The sequence below is a fragment of the Macaca nemestrina genome, chromosome 8 (genome assembly GCF_043159975.1).
Source record: "Macaca nemestrina isolate mMacNem1 chromosome 8, mMacNem.hap1, whole genome shotgun sequence".
Lineage (NCBI taxonomy): Eukaryota > Metazoa > Chordata > Mammalia > Primates > Cercopithecidae > Macaca > Macaca nemestrina.
Genome location: NC_092132.1, coordinates 24,813,171 through 24,832,995, shown reverse-complemented (window position 1 = coordinate 24,832,995; position 19,825 = coordinate 24,813,171). Strand labels below are relative to the sequence as shown.

Sequence of the window (19,825 nt, the reverse complement as noted above, 5' to 3'; positions counted from 1 at the left end):
AGCCTATTAGAAGGTGAGAGGCCATATGGAAGAGAACAGAGGTTCCCTGACAGCCACGTCAGCTGCCAGGATGTGAGTGAGGCATCTGGGATCTTCAGCCTAGCACATGCTCCAGATAAATACAGCCACATGAGTGAGCCCAGGCAAAACCAGTAAAGAGCTGCCCAGGCAACCCTCAGAATGGTGAGAAATAATATGTTGCAGTGTTCTAAGCCACTAGGTTGTGAGGTAGCTTGTTGTACATAAACATTAGCTTCCACTCACATCCAAAAATTCATTGAGAGGCCAAGTGCAAGAAAGAAAGTTTCAAAAACTTCATTTATTAAGGCCTTAGTTTGAAGGCCATAGTTGAAGATAAATGAAATTGCTTACTTTTTGGACTGCGTTTCCCTTTTTCATGAGACCCAGAAAACTTGCAGAGGAAGAAGTTCCTTACTCTCTTGTGTGGGTGAGAATTAGGAAGCAGGAGAGCTACAATTCATTAATGAGACATTATTCTTAGTGTTTCCTGGAATTGCCTTTGAGTTCTTGGAAGTAAATAGGCTTTATTCATCCAAATAATTATACAGGAAAGTTGCTGAAAATATCACTGGCTTTGTTTCTTGTGAAGAACAACGTTTTCTTTCAACATTCCCAGGCCCCGATCCAAGCCAAGGCAGAATCACAGCCGTGAGAGCAGGAGTGTGTCCACCTCTGAGATCAGAGTCAGCGGGAGGGGCTTTGTCCATGGGATGCCTTTTCCTGACCACGCTGCCAACAGGCAATGGATGGTCTGATTGTGTGTCAGTTTCCTGTCCTGCCTCTTGTCCCCATAGGGCTTTCTTATTTTTCACCATCTCCCGCCTCTACCCAGCTCTTCTTGCTGTGACACTGAGCAATGTTCCGTCTATGGACTCTTACACTCTTCCAAGAAAAAGCCTCATTTATGTACAAGGAAAAAAATAATAGAGAATAAAAGTCCAAAAGAGAGGCTCCTGCGGCTTTTCTGTTATCATTCAAATGTGATTCCATACTCTCCTTGGACATGGTTTAGTCATTTTAATGAGGTATTAGACTTGCTTCCCCCAGTGAAATCAAATTTAGTATAATTTAGAGGACTGTAGGTGACATGATAATTGATTTCTGGTCACACATTCAAATAGTTCTATTATCAGGATTTTATAGACAGGTTAAATATATTATTCATCATATCGGAACATTAGTCATAAAAAAGAACCTTTTTTAAAAGGGAATTTTGAAATGCACAGTTAAGAAGTTCATGTAATCTAGAAGGGTATTAAGGTCATACCCATCATCCCCAGTCCCATTTCTCAGCAGTAACTGATAGTAACAGGCCTTTTTAAATGTATCTTTCCAGACATTTTAATACATGTACAGGCATATTATATGTGTCCATTGTTTCTCAACTAATCAGGCCCAAACACCCCTTCTATAAGCAGTACTTTTTTTTTTTTTTTTTTTTAGACGGAGTCTGGCTCTGTCGCCCAGGCTGGAGTGCAGTGGCGGGATCTCGGCTCACTGCAAGTTCCGCCCCCCGGGTTTACGCCATTCTCCTGCCTCAGCCTCCCGAGTAGCTGGGACTACAGGCGCCCACCACCTTGCCCGGCTAGTTTTTTGTATTTTTTAGTAGAGGCGGGGTTTCACCGTGTTAGCCAGGATGGTCTCGATCTCCTGACCTTGTGATCCGCCCGTCTCGGCCTCCCAAAGTGCTGGGATTACAGGCTTGAGCCACCGCGCCCGGCCTATAAGCAGTACTTTTAATGTCTCCTTCGCTATCACAAGGTGGGATTCATAAATAATGGTCTTAGGCCAAGTTTCCTAGAAACCAAAATCTGAGGCAAAGATTTGTGCTGCTGCTTTATTTGGGAGACACGGAGATGATGAAAAAAGGAGGGGAAAGGCAGGGAAGGCAGGAAAGCAAGGCAAGGTGACATTAGTGCTCATGAGGCCCAGAGAGACACAGTCAACCACTAAGTCAGCATCTTCTCAGTCACATGAGATGTCTCTCAGGATAGAGGGTGCCTCACACAAGTACATAAAAAGAGGAAGAAGAGGCCGGGTGCAGTGGGTCACGCCTGTAATGTCATTACTTTGGGAGGCCGAGGGAGGCAGATCACTTGAGGTCAGGAGTTTGAGACCAGCCTGGCCAACATGGTGAAACCCTGTGTCTATTAAAAAACACACACAAAAATTAGGTGGGGATGGTGGTGTCTGCCTGTAATCCCAGCTACCTGGGAGGCTGAGCAGGAGAATAGCTTGAACCTAAGAGGTGAAAGGGTGCAATGACCTGAGATTGCACCACTGCACTCCAGCCTGGGTGACAGAGTGAGATTCTGGTCTCAAAACACAAAAAACAAAAAAGGAAGAAGAGGATTATTTATTTGTGCTGGCTCCTCCTTGTTACTGACTCCTGTTTGACCCCACAAAGATTTAAATCCCCTATAGTTCTGCCTTGCTCAGGTTATGACCCAGCAGCTGCTCTGGAATCCAGCTCCTGTGCCCTGCAGTGTGCTGTCCATCCAAGTCTGGAATTGATGATAGAACTCAGAAACCGAAGTATGTGTCTCCTTTGCCTGGCTGCCTGGCAGCCACCAAACAGAGATGGGAGGGGAGGCAACATTTCCAGGCAAGCAATTGGTTGGCTCTAAGTGGCTAAACACTTAGGTCAAGCAGACCCAGCTATGGTGGTGCCTAAGGTTGGGTAAACAGCTGGAAGTTTAGGAGATGCCATGATGGCACTGAAGAAATCTGAGGATATACATAGGATGTGTCCTATACAGTAATCTAACCTATACATACTTAGACTCTTAAAAATTGCTATCTCTTAACCATAAGGTAAAATTTTTGGAAAAGCAAAGTAATTATAATAAAACAGTATGCATTTCAATATGGAGATGCTGGAGTATGACTACACTAAAAGACAAAATGAAGTAGTCAGATGTTTGACTTTCACACCAATTAGCCATGACTGAAGTGATGCTAAGTCAGTTGTTTGTAACTCAAGTACCATACAGACTTGTTTTTATAAAATGTTAATACCTTTTGATAATGACCTGAGCAAAACGAAACACAATCTTTTTTCCACATATATGGTAGTTGCATATCTAGAAAAGTCAGAATATATTGAATCTGTCAAAATGTTTTCGTACATAAAAGGTAGTCAGGGTCTAGGCTTGGATTATCGAATAGGTTTTTCACCAACACAAATAACCCAGGACACTCAAAAATTGTGTGGGAAATGGTTCCATTGGATGTACGGCTGTCATCAGCATTATATCTATGAACTCTGGGTCTTGTTCATTAAAGGCCAATAATGTGCCCCCTTCCCCCAGTTATTGTGACAACCAAATAGCATTACCACAGACTTCCAAAATGCCCCCATGGGGTGTGTGGAGGGTGTACTTTGACTCTTCTGGAGAGCCATTTAAAAACACAAAAAACGGGAGATATGCACCTCGCAGAGCTCGCACTTAGAGATTTTGTCCATATTAGCACTTAAAGATGGGCCATTCTTTGTAACAGTTGCAGAATGTTCAAGCATACTTCTGTGCCAGGATTTATTTAGCTAGTGATGGCCACATTGACTTTTTCAATGGTCTTGTTGCAAGCAACACTGCAGAGATGATCTTTAGACATTCGCCTTTGTGCACTCATAGAGTTATATCTCTAGAGTAAATTCCCACAAGTCAAAAGGTACATGTATTTTTAAATTTGTGTAGATATTGCCAAATTGCTCTCTCAATTATTGCAAGATATCTTACCACTAAGTATTGTAGAAGGTTTTAATCTTGGTAACTGTAGTTCTTTAAAGATGAAAATGAACTTTAAATGCCCTATTGAAAACAATTTCAGATCATTTTACATTACTTAGTAGTTTCCAGCCTTGACTTGTCTTTTTATATAGGATATTCATGTGGACAGGAAATTGGACTTCCAGTATTTTCTAGGGTAGAACCATGGTCATGACTGAAAGTTAGGCAGATAGAAATTTGTTTTGTTTGTTTTTTTGTTTTATTTTGTTTTGTTTTGTTTTAAAGATGGAGTCTCGCTATTTTATCCAGGCTGGTCTCAAACTCTCAAACTCCTGGCCTCAAGTGATCCTCTGACCTTACGTTTTCTTTCAACATTCCCAGGCCATGGTCCAAGCCAAGGCAGAATCACAGCCATGAGGCCAAGCATGAGAGCAGGAGTGTGTCCACCTCTGAGATCAGAGTCAGCGGGAGGACTTTGTCCATGGGATGCCTTTTCCTGACCATGCTGCCAACAGGCAATGGATGGTCTGATTGTGTGTCAGTTTTCTATCTTGTCCTCATAGGGCTTTCTTATTTTTCACCATCTCCCACTTCTGCCAGAAGTTTTGGCTCCAACAGTGTAAGAACTTTCAAACATCTCTACCCTTCCAGCAATGGAATCACCTACCTGGGGAGATGAGGTACTTCTTTCCCATACCTGGAAATTTTCAATTTCAGGCTGGATGAATAATTTCAAGGGATGTTCAGGAAGAGATTCCTGAGTTTAATGGAATATTATACAAGGTCAGTGTTTCCAAAGATGTAGTACCTGAGCCATGGTGTATGTGTGGGATGACTTTAAGTGGCACAAACTTTAAAAAGTTTTAATTGGTTTATATTTTAAAAGTTCCAATTGGTTTATATTCATTTTTACATGTATATACAATGTTGCTACATTACTAGCAAATCATATACCTTAAGTTAGTACTGCTGAAATAATAGGGTAAAGAAAACTTTTTACAGTTTGAATCTTCTGGAAACATCAAAGGATGACTGTCCTTGCCATCCACAGTACAACAAAAACTTCGGGACCTTGAGCTTTAGGTTCGTGGTCTTGCAACTGAGAAGGGTCCCGCCACACTTTTGGAACTGTGCACCCATTGGAACCCCTGAGAGACCATCAAGCTTCAGGTGATCGTGCAACAAAGGCTCCAGCCAGTTCCAGGTGAAGACATCGCCCCTGGCCATCAAGAAACTACCCTGCCTCCACTAGATAGAGCAGCGTGAGAGAGAGTTCCGTGATTCCCGATAGGTAGAGACTACGCCTCAAGTCAGCACGAAGCAGTTACAGAAAAAAACACCATCGGTCCCTCTGCCTCCCGTAAAGATTTATGAGGATCACATCTCTAAGTGGAGAGATGAGGCAGGAAAAGAGAGTCTGGAGGCAGGGAACATAAGGCTAATTCACACTTCAGCTATAACAGGAAATAGCCTCTCCATAGGGCATACACCTTGTAACTTTACTTCATCCTCTTCATTTACATAGGACATACCCCAAGTAGAGGGTATTTAAACTCACAAAAACTCTAACAGAGCCTTTGACCCCCTATGCTCAGGCCTACACTGTGGAGTGTACTTTCGTTTTCTTTTTTTTTTTTTTTTTTTTTTTTTTTTGAGACGGAGTCTCAGGCTGTTGCCCAGGCTGGAGTGCAGTGGCGCGATCTCGGCTCACTGCAAGCTCCGCCTCCCAGGTTCCCGCCATTCTCCTGCCTCAGCCTCCTGAGTAGCTGGGACTACAGGCGCCCGCCACCGCGCCCGGCTAATTTTTTGTATTTTTAGTAGAGACGGGGTTTCACTGTGGTCTCGATCTCCTGACCTTGTGATCCGCCCGCCTCGGCCTCCCAAAGTGCTGGGATTACAGGCTTGAGCCACCGCGCCCGGCCTGTACTTTCGTTTTCAATAAAGCCCTTCATTCCTTCAAAAAAAATAAATAAATAAATAAATAAATAAATAATAAACTTTGGGCTAAAATATGGTTGATAGCCTCTAAGGTCTCTTCAAAATTGTGATTCTACGGTTCTAAATTTAATCTTAATATTACTAAAGTTTCAACTAGTAAAAAGACTTTGAAACCCCAGTCCATGACATTTATTACAAGCAACTTAAACACAAACCAAATTTTAGTACAACAGAGAAGTTGTGTATTTGGAGCTTGGTGTATGTGTCAAATCCCATGAAAACGTAGTTAAAAATGGGAGCCCTAAGCCCTGAGTGAAGACCCATCCTAAAACTATATTCAACTTAATAATTTGGGGACAATATTAATATCTAGGGATCTGTTAAACTTTGCTGCAATGGGAAAAAGAAAAAACACTTTTTTTTTTTCCCGAGATGGAGTCTTGCTCTTGTCACCCAGGCTGGAGTGCAATGGCATGATCTCGGCTCCCTGCAACCTCCACTTCCTGGGTTCAAGCGATTTTCCTGCCTCAGCCTCCTGAGTAGCTGGGATTATAGGCACATGCCACCAGGCCTGGCTAATTTTTGCATTTTTAGGAGAGACAGGGTTTCATCATGCTGGCCAGGCTGGTCTCAAACTCCTGACCTCAGGTGATCTGCCCGCCTCGGCCTCCCAAAGTGCTGGGATTACAGGCGTGAGCCACTGTGCCCGGCCAAACCTATATATTTTTAAATGAATTCAGAAAAGTAAAAATAAGTGAAAACACAAACGTGTTGCTAGTGGCGTCCCCCTTATCCTTCAGCACTTGATGGAAGAGAATAGCAAGACTTGCCTTCATACGCCCATGCTCTTCTATGAGTATTGTAAAACCACTGTCCAGGTCACCATATTGTATATTTAGAATATCATATAAACTTCTGCACTGGAAATCAGAGGTGAATATTTATTTAATTCATATATAAATTTTACATAATATTCATGGTGCTATAAATATAGGCACATTTTTTTTTAAAGTCCAGATACATCCAAAAATTACCCCCTCACTGTAGCCTCCTATTGCAATCCCCTCAAGATGGAATATCTAACGCGTTTGTTAAAACAGGGGTCAGAAAGGCCCTGCCCATTAATTTTAAAACTTTCTGACCATCAAAACCACTCTTTCCTGCTTCAACCAAGCAGAGTCAACAAGGAACATGTGTTTTCAGGGTTTTAATTGCACTAGTTGATGAATTAAGTAAATGCCTCTGCCTGGGTAGTTTGTAATAGGTTTATGGTTTGGTTTCTCCTACTTAGTTCAAGTAAGAGAAAGAAAAACCAGTATCTATATTCCTATTGGCCTTCTTTAAATTCCTATGAGATGGCCTAAAAGGATGTCACCGCACCAGGGGACTCAACCACATCTACTGAAAAATAGGCAGCTTCCCATAAAGTACAGATTAAAACATCATTCATTTATATTGGTTTTCATTTGGGGACAAACATTGTAAATTTAATAATTCATGGGATTGAGCACAGAGCAAATTGGACAAAAACAAATTCCTCAAAGTGACTTGGTTGATTCATTGACTGTACCCAAGCATGATCCAGACTTACGAGTTTGTGTCATACACACCAGCACACATCAGGCAAGATTAAAATCTACAGTGTAAAGTCATTGTAACTTGAATTCAAAATGAGAAAAAAATGAATATTGGAAATTGATTCATTAGAGCCTCTCTATTATGATACATTTTAACTTGGGGGGAAAAATGATTCAATACACAATTATCTTAGTCAAATTTTCTATTTCTTGCTAATAACATTTTAATTTACTCCAGAAAATGCATTAATTTTATTCAAATATATTTTCCTAAAATATAAATAATTAAATGTTTATAAATGTAGAGAATGTAGTTTCCATTGACCCCCACGCAGATATTAATCAGTCCAAAACTTAAGTGATAAGGAAATCATATTTGTAATTATGATCATTTTAATTTGTCTATAAATATATAATAGAATCTTGGCAACTTAATTATGAGCAGTTAACTCATACTTCATGTAGAACCGAGCACCTTAGATTACATATTGTTGAATTTAACTATTGGCATTAATATATGTATTTTAATATGTTATTTACAATACACAATTATAATTCTCTTGTATAACAACATTCCAGTGATTTTGAAAATATATAGTGAAAGTGCAATATAATTTACAAATGCATCAAAGCTTTTCTATGGTATTCAAGCTGGGACTTGACTTTTCAGCATTTGAAAATAGAAACAAACAAAAAGTCAATATCCTAAAGCTGTGTTTTCTAAAGCATTAAAAAAACAAAACAAAACCCACTAGCTTCACAAGATGCTCCATTAGAAAGGAGTCCCGTAGGTAAGTGTGAGGAATGGCTCACCAGATTTCCCCTTGAAGAATCACAATGAACTTTAAAATCTTCAAGGAGGCAATTGTGAAATCTGTTTAACATTTTTCAGCTCAGTAAAGTGTATTAACAAACCCCTACCTCCCCCCAGCAAAACACCACTCGGTCAAGCCCCTTGGAACCTAGCGTCATATGATATATTCTTTGGGGAAATGCTGATTTAAAATAAAACTTTGCAATTCAATAAACAAATATGTCTGAGTGAGTAAAATCATGTTCCTTTAACACAGTTTCACTTTTTGAAGCTCTTTGCATGGGTATTTGTTAACGTATGATTCTTTAAAACACACAGGTCTAACAAGAGATGTCTGTCTGTGTAAACTACAGGAAAAGTGTTCGAAATGTTTATAGAGATCCTAGAGCTCATTTTCAAGGTTTGAGAAAAATGACTTCAAAATCAATAGGTGTTATTTTTAGCGAATTTGATTTGAAAGATAAAAGCAAAAGCATTAAATCAGTAATGTGCTATGTCTGAAAATATTCCTGTAGAAAAATATCAGGTCATTATATTATTTCCCTGGAATTCTGAAAGGACTGCAGATACTATCAATAGATTTGATTATAGCAGTCAGTCTATATGTAAAACCCAGCATTGTCCAGAATTAAATGAGGCTGCTCTATTACTTGCTTCAAAATGCATGCATACAAGCACAGGCAAAAACAAGGGTCAGTAAGTTGCTTACTATTTCCACTGAAAACCATGAAATAGGGATAATTAGTTAACTCCAACAATGTGAGTTGTTTTATATGTGTATCAGATGACAATCTTTTCTGAAAAAATACCCATAATTCACTCTCTATAAATAAAGCTGTAATTCTTGGCTACAAGACAGCAGATCTTGGTGTGAGTGTAGTCCCAGAATTAATCCTTTGTGCATACAACTCTTTAGCAAAGCTTATCAATTTAAGCAGTCTACTTTGGCTCAGATTCTACTAGCTTACAGCTCAGATCAGTATCTGAAGCTTTATTTAATTCCTGCTCAGTATATGCTAATGGAATCATTCTACACTACTGAAAGATAATTCGTGTTTAAAAAGTAACAGCTGCTTCATACTTAAATAGAAGGTGGGTTTCTATTTGAAATATATTTCTTTTCCTACAAGTGAAAGTCAACTCAGCAAGAATTGCGAAATAAATCACAATAAAAAAAGGGATCATTGTTACTGGGCATAGGGGCTAGGAGGAGTAGGTAAAAATGTCAATTTCTCAACTATTTGGGCCTTGTGTAACTGGTGAACCAGTTACCTAGGAACTGGGATGATTAAGATCTGCACATGCTGTTCTAATGGTCATGTCCTTGTTGTCATTATTTCAAAGCTATGCTGTGTGTTTCCCGTCACCTCACCTCTTTAACCTTGTACTGTTCTAGAAAGTTTTACTCTGATATTTCTCACGGTACTTTCGCAGGGTATCCCTTGTAGTTGCTGAAACTGATAGAGGAGTCTGGGACAGTTACATATGACTCTTGAGGGCTAAAGCTGACTGTAGCACGCTACATCTGGTGCACTGCTCACTACAGATGGTGTCTGATGTCACGTTCTCTGGTGGCATTGCAGCCCTTCTTTTCTTAAAGGCAAGTCGCCCCTGTCTTCAGGCCACCAAGCCCAGTCTTGTAATCTTAGCTGACAGGAAGGAATGAATGATGAAAACAATTGGCTTGGGGCAGGAATGAAGGTCCAGTTGCTGAAATTTAAAAAGAAGAGAGCATGAGCGATTTTAAATTAATGCTTGATGTAGATGAGTGATTTGCACATCAAATGAATCTATATGCACTTCCTGCTTTTAAGTGTTAACTGGAGCAATTATGCTCTAAAATCATTGCCCCTCCATCAGAGAAATGCAAATCAAAACCACAATGAGATACCATCTCACACCAGTTAGAATGGCAATCATTAAAAAGTCAGGAAACAACAGGTGCTGGAGAGGATGTGGAGAAATAGGAACACTTTTACACTGTTGGTGGGATTGTAAACTAGTTCAACCATTATGGAAAACAGTATGGTGATTCCTCAAGGATCTAGAACTAGAAGTACCATATGACCCAGCCATCCCATTACTGGGTATATACCCAAAGGATTATAAGTCATGCTGCTATAAAGACACATGCACACATGTGTTCACTGCAGCACTATTCACAATAGCAAAGACTTGGAATCAACCCAAGTGTCCATCAGTGACAGACTGGATTAAGAAAATGTGGCACATATACACCATGGAATACTATGCAGCCATAAAAAAAGATGAGTTTGTGTCCTTTGTAGGGACATGGATGAAGCTGGAGACCATCATTCTCAGCAAACTATCGCAAGAACAGAAAACCAAACATCGCATGTTCTCACTCATAGGTAGGAACTGAACAATGAGATCACTTGGACTTGGGAAGGGGAACATCACACACTGGGGCCTATGATGAGGAGGGGGAAGGGGGGAGGGATTGCACTGGGAGTTATACTTGATGTAAATGACTGGTTGATGGGTGCTGATGAGTTGATGGCTGCAGCGCACCAACATGGCACAAGTATACGTATGTAACAAACCTGCACGTTACGCACATGTACCCTAGAACTTAAAGTATAATAATAAAAAAAAGTAAAAATAAAATAAAATAAAATAATTGCCCCTCAATGAGATAAAGGAACAACTCTTTGAACTTATTCCTTACATCTCATGTATCTTTTTTCCAAAATAGGTCCTGTGAAATTTAGATATACCAATACCATAAATATTGATGTTGTCCTTCTTGACTGTCTAAGCCATTTATTTTTGGTACCACAATAGTGATATTTATTCATGTTGGATTTGATACAGTATGAAGCAGTACTAAATTTCACATCTGAAGATTAGGTTTGAATCCTGGTTCTGATGCTTTTCAGACGTACAATCTTGGATAAGTCTCTTAAAATTCTTCTCAGTCCTACTAATTCACAGTCATTTGAGTATTAAAGGAGCTACTATATGTGAAACTTCCTCATAAACTAAAACACAGAACCCATGCTAAGCAGCTGTGTTGTCATCATCCTCAGTCTTGAACTGTTTAAGCATGTATGCCACATCTCTGGAAAGGCACCATCTGAAGTCTTATGCCTCTTGATGTGTTCCTTGAGAACCTGGCACACGCAAGACATACAGTCTGAGCAGGAGGGTCCTTCGGAAGTTGAATTTTATCACCTGACCTAATTTAGGGAAATTGGGAGAGCTGTTCTCAGTTCTCTTCTGCTGTCCCCAGTTTTGTTCTGATGATGACAATGTTGGAGAATCACAACCACCTGCACATATTATAGCTACCAAAGTTAAGGTGGTACTCATTATGAGCCAGGTACTGTGCTAAATATCTTCTATCCACTATCTTATTTAATTCTCACAGCATCCCGATGAGGAAGCTATTGTTATTATCTCCATTTTTTTATATAGGGAAACTAAGATTCAGGGAAGTTATGAAACTTTCTGAAATATAGATCTTACAGTAAATGAAAAGCGTGGACTCAAATGTAAGTCTGTCTAATGCCAGAGCCAGGGCTTAACCACAACATTCTATGTCACTAACACAGAAGGAAACTTTTGAAAGAGACATTAAAGATTAGCTACTTCAATCCGTATATTTTATGGATGGGAGACTGAGATAGAAAGCAATGAAAGGACTTTCCCAAGAGAGTTGGTGAGTTTGTTGCAGACTCAGAAAGAGAACCCAGGTCTTGACCCTCAGTTTATTGCATTTCCTACAGCTCATCTCTGCTCCCTTCCCCCTCCACACTGGGACGGTCTGTGGCCCACCTCCAGGATTGCTTAAACAGACATAGGGGGTACAGGGGAAGGAGGCTGTGTCTGAATTTGAGCTTGTCAACTAAATGTAATGGCAGTAAAAATCAGTTCTTCCTAAATCTTCCAAGTCAGGCTGTAATTACTGGCAGAAAGGCTGAAATTTAGACATAAGTGATTTTCCTCATGAGCAAAAATAGCCTTGAATTTTTAAGCCAAGGATAAAGCAGGAGACTGATTCTTACTCTTTTCCACTTTGCTAGAGAGTAGTCACCTTTAGGAAAAAGCACACGATAGGTGATTGATAGAGCAGCAACTGAATTAGAAATATTCTTAGTAAAATGGACTTTCAAGTCACTACTTTATTTCCAAGTGGGTGCCTCACACTGAACCTACTGATTGAAACATACAAACAAACAAACATTTGATAAAAATTCTGTAGATCCATTTTAAAAGTTAGAAAAATGCTTGGCTAGAAATAACTCTCAGAAAGTGAATGTCAGCAAACCAAGTGTCAGCCACGGGGAATGGCCTCCATCGTGGCTGCCTATGGCACTCGTGGCAAGAAATGTGGTACTGTCTTGGTACCAGAAGTATGGCATCATTTAGAAGAGTGGGGCTGCAATTTTGAGATAAAAAGTCCCTACGGTCTGTTAAGTGTGTTCTGCCCTTTTCTTCCTGAAAGCCAACAAATTCATTGAGTAACCCAGTGGCTAGGGAGGACCTAAACAGAGACTAGTCATTACAAAATCAAAGTCCTCTTTGAAGTTCTACATTTGACAGCTTAAATGAGATACTATGTTTTCCTGAAATGCCAAGGATGACACTTGCTAGAGAGTATAAGAATGTGCAATTCTCACCCTTCTGTGCAAGTGAAGTCATATACTTTTTCATTATGGCAGGCAGAAACCATCTCAGGAAATGATTAATTTCAAGGCATGGACTACTTGCATTGAGATGAGACATATGTTACTTTCACGGATAAATTTGCTAATTTTGTTGCATATTGTTTGACATCAGCTCCATTCTTCTGTGCCCTCCTCTGGCCCTCTCTCCACTCCAGTGGAGTTGATCAGTTTCTTTTCATTTTCCTGCTGCCCTCTTGCTCTGCTCCTCATCTGGCCCCTCCTGTCTCTTTGCTCTCTGTTCTCTCCTCGGAGACTTCCCTGATAGTAGGGACCATGTATTTTAGTTCACTGCATCCCTAACATCTAGCACAATGCCAAGGTTATAAGAGATGCTTGATACTTTTTAAAACTGCAGGGTACATTTTTTAAGCTGGTGAGACCCTATTTGATAAGAATTTAATCTAGCTTTGTAAAGGATTCTTTCCTTTGACTCAAATATTTATGTAGTCTTCTAATGGAAAATGAGACCGAAGAAAAGAACTTTGAAATAATTGAACCTAATCACTGTATTTCAAGGATCAAATAAAACATGGGCTTGCAAGTACATCATTAGCAGTCAAATGCTGAATAAGAGTAAGGCAGTATTATGTTGCATGATGAAATATTAATATATGAAATCACATGGTCTAAAGAAAAGTACACTTACAATCTCTCCATCTTTGCCTCCAAAATCTAAATACAGCATCCTGATTCCATCATCTGAAGACATTTTGAGCTTTTCATAAGGAGACTGTATGATGGTCTTGGGAAAGGCACCCTCCTGTGGTTCAGTGGTAACAGAAAATCCATTCTCATAATGTATGGTCAAACGGCACTCCTGGTTTTTGTAGGTGCAAGCTGAGAGAGAAAGAGAGAGAAAGAGAGAAAAAGAGACAAGTATGAACAATGGCGATCAATCCATTTTCCCAATCACTCACTTCATGCCTCCTCAGTCCCAGCGATCAGCTACAAATTTCTTACTAAAATAAACATATAGTCATTGTTCATGAAAATATACTCTTTGGATTTATTTTGGTGGTGTAATTTTAAAAGCCCCATAGAATTAAGGAAAAAAATGGAAAGAAATTCCTTTTGTTGGGATCTACTGAATGTTATCTGCGTTCTAGTCCCTATCTAGCCATCTAACACACAGGTCTATAGGTGTACTTGCCTTCCAACAGCCCTATAGGCCTTGTCTCAAGCCAGAAAAACAGAACTTTGATTTAAATAAGGCCAGCAGGCGCACTGGCTCACACCTGTAATCCCAACTTTGGGAGGCCGAGGCGGGCAGATCACTTGAGGCCAGGAGTTCGAGACCAGCCTGGCCAATATGGTGCAACCCCATCTCTACTAAAAATACAAATATTAGCCAGACGTGGTGGTGTGTGCCTGTAGTCCCAGCTACTCTGGAGGCTGAGGCAGGAGAATGGCTTGAACCTGGGAGGCAGAGGTTGCCGTAAGTCAAGATCTCTCCACTGTATTCCAGCCTGGGTGACAGACCAAGACTCTATCTCAAAAAAAAAAAAAAAAAAAAAAATTTTCTTTAAATAAATAAAGACACCTTTGAATCACCATCCTTATCATCATCAACACACACACACACACACAATTATATCTACCACCTGGTGAAAGAAGACAGCATACACCCATGATATTATCAAAGTTAACTAATGTAAATACATAAGTCAGGAATGAGTAGTTTAGAAATAGTCTAATTTTTAATAGTCTAACAAATCTCGTTTTAGAAATTGAGAGGGGTGCTCTTTTAATTTCCCTGATGATCTTGGATCCTGGAAAAGCTGCTATTGCTGACAGACCTCAGATGTGGCATCTTCCATGAAGAGCACCCTGGGTGTGGCATCCAGGAATCTCAGGGGTGGCATCCACATGGTGCCCTCTGATCCAAAGGCACAAAGCAAAAACTTCTTGAGCAGGTGCGGTGCCAGTTTTTATCTGGGATTCTCACTATGTTTAGGAAGAGTCCTGCTCTTTAAGCTTATGGGCTGGGCACGGGGACTGCCACAGCATCCTAACTCCTATTTAGGAAGACTTGTGAATGTTTAAAACTCTTGATCAAAGAGTTCTGAAAAAGGTTATTACGGATCAGATTGGATTTTTTTGCTTCATAAAACACCACATTTAACAGACCCTGACAAGTAAATTGGCTAAGGTTTTGATCTACATCTAAAAGTTCTGTAGGGAAACCAGGACACTCCCTGCTGGGGGTGGGGCTTGGAGGCATAAGAGCAAATCCCTTTCCTTTTTCTTTATTGATTGAGAACTTGCTGTACATCATCATTTGCTCCACGCAATGGATTTATTTTGGTGTTGTAATTTTAAAAGCCCCATAGAATTAAGGAAAAAAAAATGGGAAGAAATTCCTTTTGCTGGGATCTACTAGTCCCTATCTAACTATCTAAGAACACACAGGTCTATAGGTGTACTTGCCTTCCAATGGCCCTGTAGGTCTTGTCTCAAGCCAGAAAAAACAGAACTTTGATTTAAATAAGGCCAGCAGGTGCACTGGCTCACACCTGTAATCCCAACTTTGGGAGGCCGAGGCGGGCAGATAACTTGAGGTCAGGAGTTCGAGACCAGCCTCGAACTTCTGAAGCCTGAACACAGCCCGATATTATAGGTGGAAAAAGGAAAGCTCAGAGACATGAACACGTCACCAGTCCAGGTTGTTTGGCTTTCAAAATTCAAGTTCTTTGCACTCTGCCCTGTGTTCCTTCTGGGTCTGGCACTCAGGACAAGGAGGGATGTGGAGAAGGAGCTGGGCACAGAATTGCTCAACTTTCCTACCTCATGATAATGACAGTAGGTGGGTAGGCCTTCAAAGTTTTGGGGAAGAAATAGAGATCTCCATTGCTCACAGAATGCGGTGGATTTTAATCAGAGCTCTGATTAAAACATATGCCCTTTCTCCTGACTGACTTACAGATATCTTTCGACTTGTAACTAGCGCTCATCTTTTCCTCTAACAGGTCTATAACTCCTTCTGGGAACAGTCCCTGAACCCTGCCCTCTGCCAGCCCTCCCATCCAAGGATGTCCAAGGAAAATGGCACAGAGATTGTACTGATAGCACTGCCTCCCCATCTGTAATCCCAGCTACTTAGGAGGCTGAGGCAGCAGAATTGCTTGAACCCGGGAGGTGGAGGTTGCAGTGAGATCTCGCCATTGTACTCCAGCCCAGGTGACAAGAGCAAAACTCCATCCCCCCCCCCAAAAAAAAGTTTGTTTTTCAAAGTATGAAACTACCGACACATTAAATGCCTGGCATATAGCAGGTCTTTAATACATACTGTACTATAGAAGCGTTCTTCCTTCTACACACATCTCCCGTTTCTACCACCGACTTGCCCTTTCAAAGAGCTCTGTGTGGATGTGGCCTGTACTCACTCAGCACTTCCATTCTGCCTCTGCCTCTTCATTCACACCAGGGCAGGGGCACGGGTCACTCTTCCCAGAACTGTACCTTTGCTCTGCTTATCGCCACCACGATGCCTTTGGCTCCTGCTCTTTTTTACTGCCCTGGGTCTCTAGTTGATATGGTTTGGATGTTTTATCCCCTCCAAATCTCATGCTGAAATGTAATCCCCAGTATGGAGGTGGGGCTTGGTGGAAGGTGTTTGGCTGTTGGGGGCGGATCCTTCATGAATAGCTTGGTTCCCTCCTCCTTTCAGTAATGAGTGAGCTCTTGCTTTGAATTCATGAGAGACCTGGTTGTTTAAAATAGTGCGGCACTTTCCTCTCCTCTCTCTCTCTCTCCTCTCTTCTATTGCCATGTGATATGCCAGTTCCCATTTGCCTTCCATCATGATGGGAAGCTTCCTGAGGCACCGGAAGCAGATGCCAGGACCATGATGATTCCTGTACCGTCTGTAGAACTGGGAGCCAAAGTAAACCTCTTTTCTTTATAAATTACCTGGCTTCAGGCATTTCTCTATAGCAGGCCAAACAGACTCACACACCTGTTTTCTGATCAATCCTATTAACTGCCTAATATATTTCCAATAATTTTATTCTGTGATAGATTACTCAGAATCAGTTTCTGCTGTTTGTAACCAAGCACACTGCTCATTCATGCCTCAAAGTTCATTCCTCCAGGAAGCCACCCAGAGGTTACAGGTAGGAGAACTGTAACCGACTATCCAATTTACCAAATTTTCTTGAATGAAGATAGGATAAGTCTTTTTATAATCAAAGCTTTAGGTTACATTTTAGTAGGGCATAGACTTCCTTAATGTAGAAGAATTTAAATTTGCTTCTGGAATTTTAACTATCCCCAGAGGCCAGTAATGAAAACTACTGTAAGGCCCCAGTGGAGTAGAGGGTTCATCTTCCCCTAACAGTGTGTCCTCGGTAGCCCACTGCAGTACTCACCAGTGCTGATTTCAGCAATGAGTTCAGCAGAATTGTGGCAACCCTGTACTATGCTCCTTGTCCAGTGGGAGAGGTCCCTGCTGGTCTCTGCTCTGAAGAGATGTGTTTCAATCCCTTGCCTGGTACCAGTTCGCGTTGCAAAGGACAAATCCACACCAGCCTGGGGTGATCCCTTCCCTGGACCTGAATGGACCAGCCTGGAGAAAGAGAGAGAGAATGAGAGAGAGAGAGAGAGAGAGATCATCAAAATGGAGACTAGTTTATTCACCTGGCATATCACCTTGTATAAGACCCAAATTGGTGATCCGCTCTCATTTTTCTGGTCTGGAATCAAAGGGCTCCACTATACCCTGCTCTTCTGCCATCTCCTCTCCAATGGTAGCGTGAGGTTAAGATAGCACCCAAGAGCTGGACATCTGGACGAATATGCAAGGGAGTTCAATAACATGACTTTAATTTGTGCAAGTTCAACTATAAGGAAAAATAAATAAATATGAGTGAGAAAATAAATTAAATACTGTGTAAAATTCTCTCCAGCATTCCTTTCCTGAGCATCTATATGTCCCAGCACAAGCATGAAACAAGACTGAGAATCTATTATTTCCTGGGTGAGGCTTCACTTTCCTGTGTCTCTTGTAGTTTGAAACGTCGGGCTGCATTGAATGTACTTCTAGGTGTGCAATTTTTCATGCATGTAGCCCCTAAATGCAAACAAACAAGCTGGAACTCAGTTGAAGCAATAGCACTGGTGTATTTGCTAAAGCTCAAGGAAGAACTGGCAATGCTGGACTTCTTGAGAAGCAGTATGGAACTGCACTTTAGGGGAGATTTTCAAGAGAGATTTTTACCACCCAAGATTTTCACACTGACTTTTGAACTTACACTCAGCGTAAAATGTGACTTCCATAGTAAATATTTTCTGAAAGACCAGACTTGAAAGAGGAAGAATCAAAGTGCTCTGAGGGCCACCTTTGGAGCAGGGGCTAGGTCCTACTTCTTATTCATTGCTTTTGAACACTGGGATCTTTCATCCTCTCTCCTATGCCTCGATATCTCAATCTCCTTTTGGGAGAGACTTTTAAATCAATCATTTGCAGGGTAGCATAAGTCTAATTTAGTAAATGTGACTTCTCTCTAGGGTATTTTCATTTTAAGTCTCATCTTTTAATCCAGAAAGCAACACTTTACAATTTGCTAGAGAAATGCCAGGTGTCTAACCACATGGTGGATGCAAGAGTTATTTTCTTAGGCAAAAGGCTTGTTACCACTAGATTAAAATTGCACAGAGGAAATACAAAAGCTTATGTTCTCTTATAAACCTAAATACTGCAGGAACGAAATTATCAGTAAAATAAAGCAAATTATTACCTGTTGAATTTCTGGCAACAAGTTTGTTGTATAACTTGAAGGAGCTTTCTTTTACTTACAAAGTTAAAATTAGGCAGCAGGAGTGGTTTGCAAGGCCAACTCAAAGGAAAAGGGCATTTGAAAAGTCTTTAGGTTGAAAGAGTCATTAAAGATATGAAAGGCCAGGTACGGTGCCTCACACCTGCAATCCCAGCACTTTGGGAGGCTGCGACGGGCAGATCACCTGAGGTCAGGAGTTCAAGACCAGCCTGGCCAACATGGGAAACCCCTTCTCTACTAAAAATACAAAAATTAGCCCGGCATGGTGGCATGCACCTGTAGTCCCAGCTACTCGGGAGGCTGAGGCAGAATGGCTTGAATCTGGAAAGCAGAGATTGCAGTGACCTGAGATCGCACCACTGCACTCCAGCCTGGGCAACAGTGTGAGACTCTGTCTTACAAAAAAAAAAAAAGAAAAAAAAGGTATGGCAGTTCCATGAATCTCATTGAGAGTAGTCTAGGACAGTGTGAAGGGAAATGACTGCTGGCATGGGTGCCCACACATGGGGATTTAACATGTAGAGATTAAGCCCAATTCATTCAGGAGGGAGGAGGGCATTTTGTAATAAGTGAGCCAGAGTCACTGAGAAGCTGCTAGAGGATTCAAATGAAAGTGAGGCTAAAGAAAACAGAAAGCATTTCTCTGAAGCCTACCTAGCATAGGCTTTAAAGGGACTGAGGGTAAAGGAAAAATTCATTAAGAAAAGGTATCTACAAGGAGCAAGAATGTATATGTATATGTATATTTGCTCAAAAGTGTATTTCAAAATAAGTTTTTAGACTTGAAAGTGTTTAAGCTTTAATTGCTTCAACAAATTAAATAGGTCAGCCAGGTGTGGTGGCTCACGCCTGTAATCCCAGCACTTTGGGAGGCCAAGGGGGATGGATCACGAGGTCAGGAGTTCAAGACCAGCCTGGCCAAGATGGTGAAACCCCATCTCTACTAAAAATACAAAACTTATCTGGGCATGGTGGCATGCACCTGTAATCCCAGCTACTTGGAAGGCTGAGGCAGAAAACTGCTTGAACCTGGGAGGCAGAGGTTGCAGTGAGCCGAGATCACGCCACTGCACTCCAGACTGGGTGACAGAGTGAGACTCCATCTCAAAAAAAAAAAAAAAAAAAAAAAAGAAATTAAATTGCTCATGTGAGGTGTAATGGTGAGCACTCTGTACTCTGAATCCAGAAATTAAATAGCTCACCCTGCCTTTTTGAAATTTTAACATCTATATCAGCTGATCACGGCTGGCAGGCTGCATGTTAAGCTGAAAAAGGACAT

General features: G+C 41.0%; 1 protein-coding gene across 1 annotated transcript in view; it reads right to left on the bottom strand.

Annotated features, from left to right (window-relative positions):
- Window positions 1–7,629: 7,629 nt before the first annotated feature.
- The window catches only part of LOC105468517 (syntrophin beta 1), a 275,913-nt gene continuing 263,717 nt past the window's right edge, over window positions 7,630–19,825 (bottom strand). The window contains exons 5-7 of the mRNA XM_011718733.3: window positions 17,140–17,336; window positions 13,419–13,609; window positions 7,630–9,791 (exon numbers count right to left, since the gene is read on the bottom strand). Coding sequence (XP_011717035.2) covers window positions 9,699–9,791; window positions 13,419–13,609; window positions 17,140–17,336 — 481 coding nt within the window. The 3' untranslated portion in view covers window positions 7,630–9,698. The remainder of the gene's footprint in view (window positions 9,792–13,418; window positions 13,610–17,139; window positions 17,337–19,825) is intronic.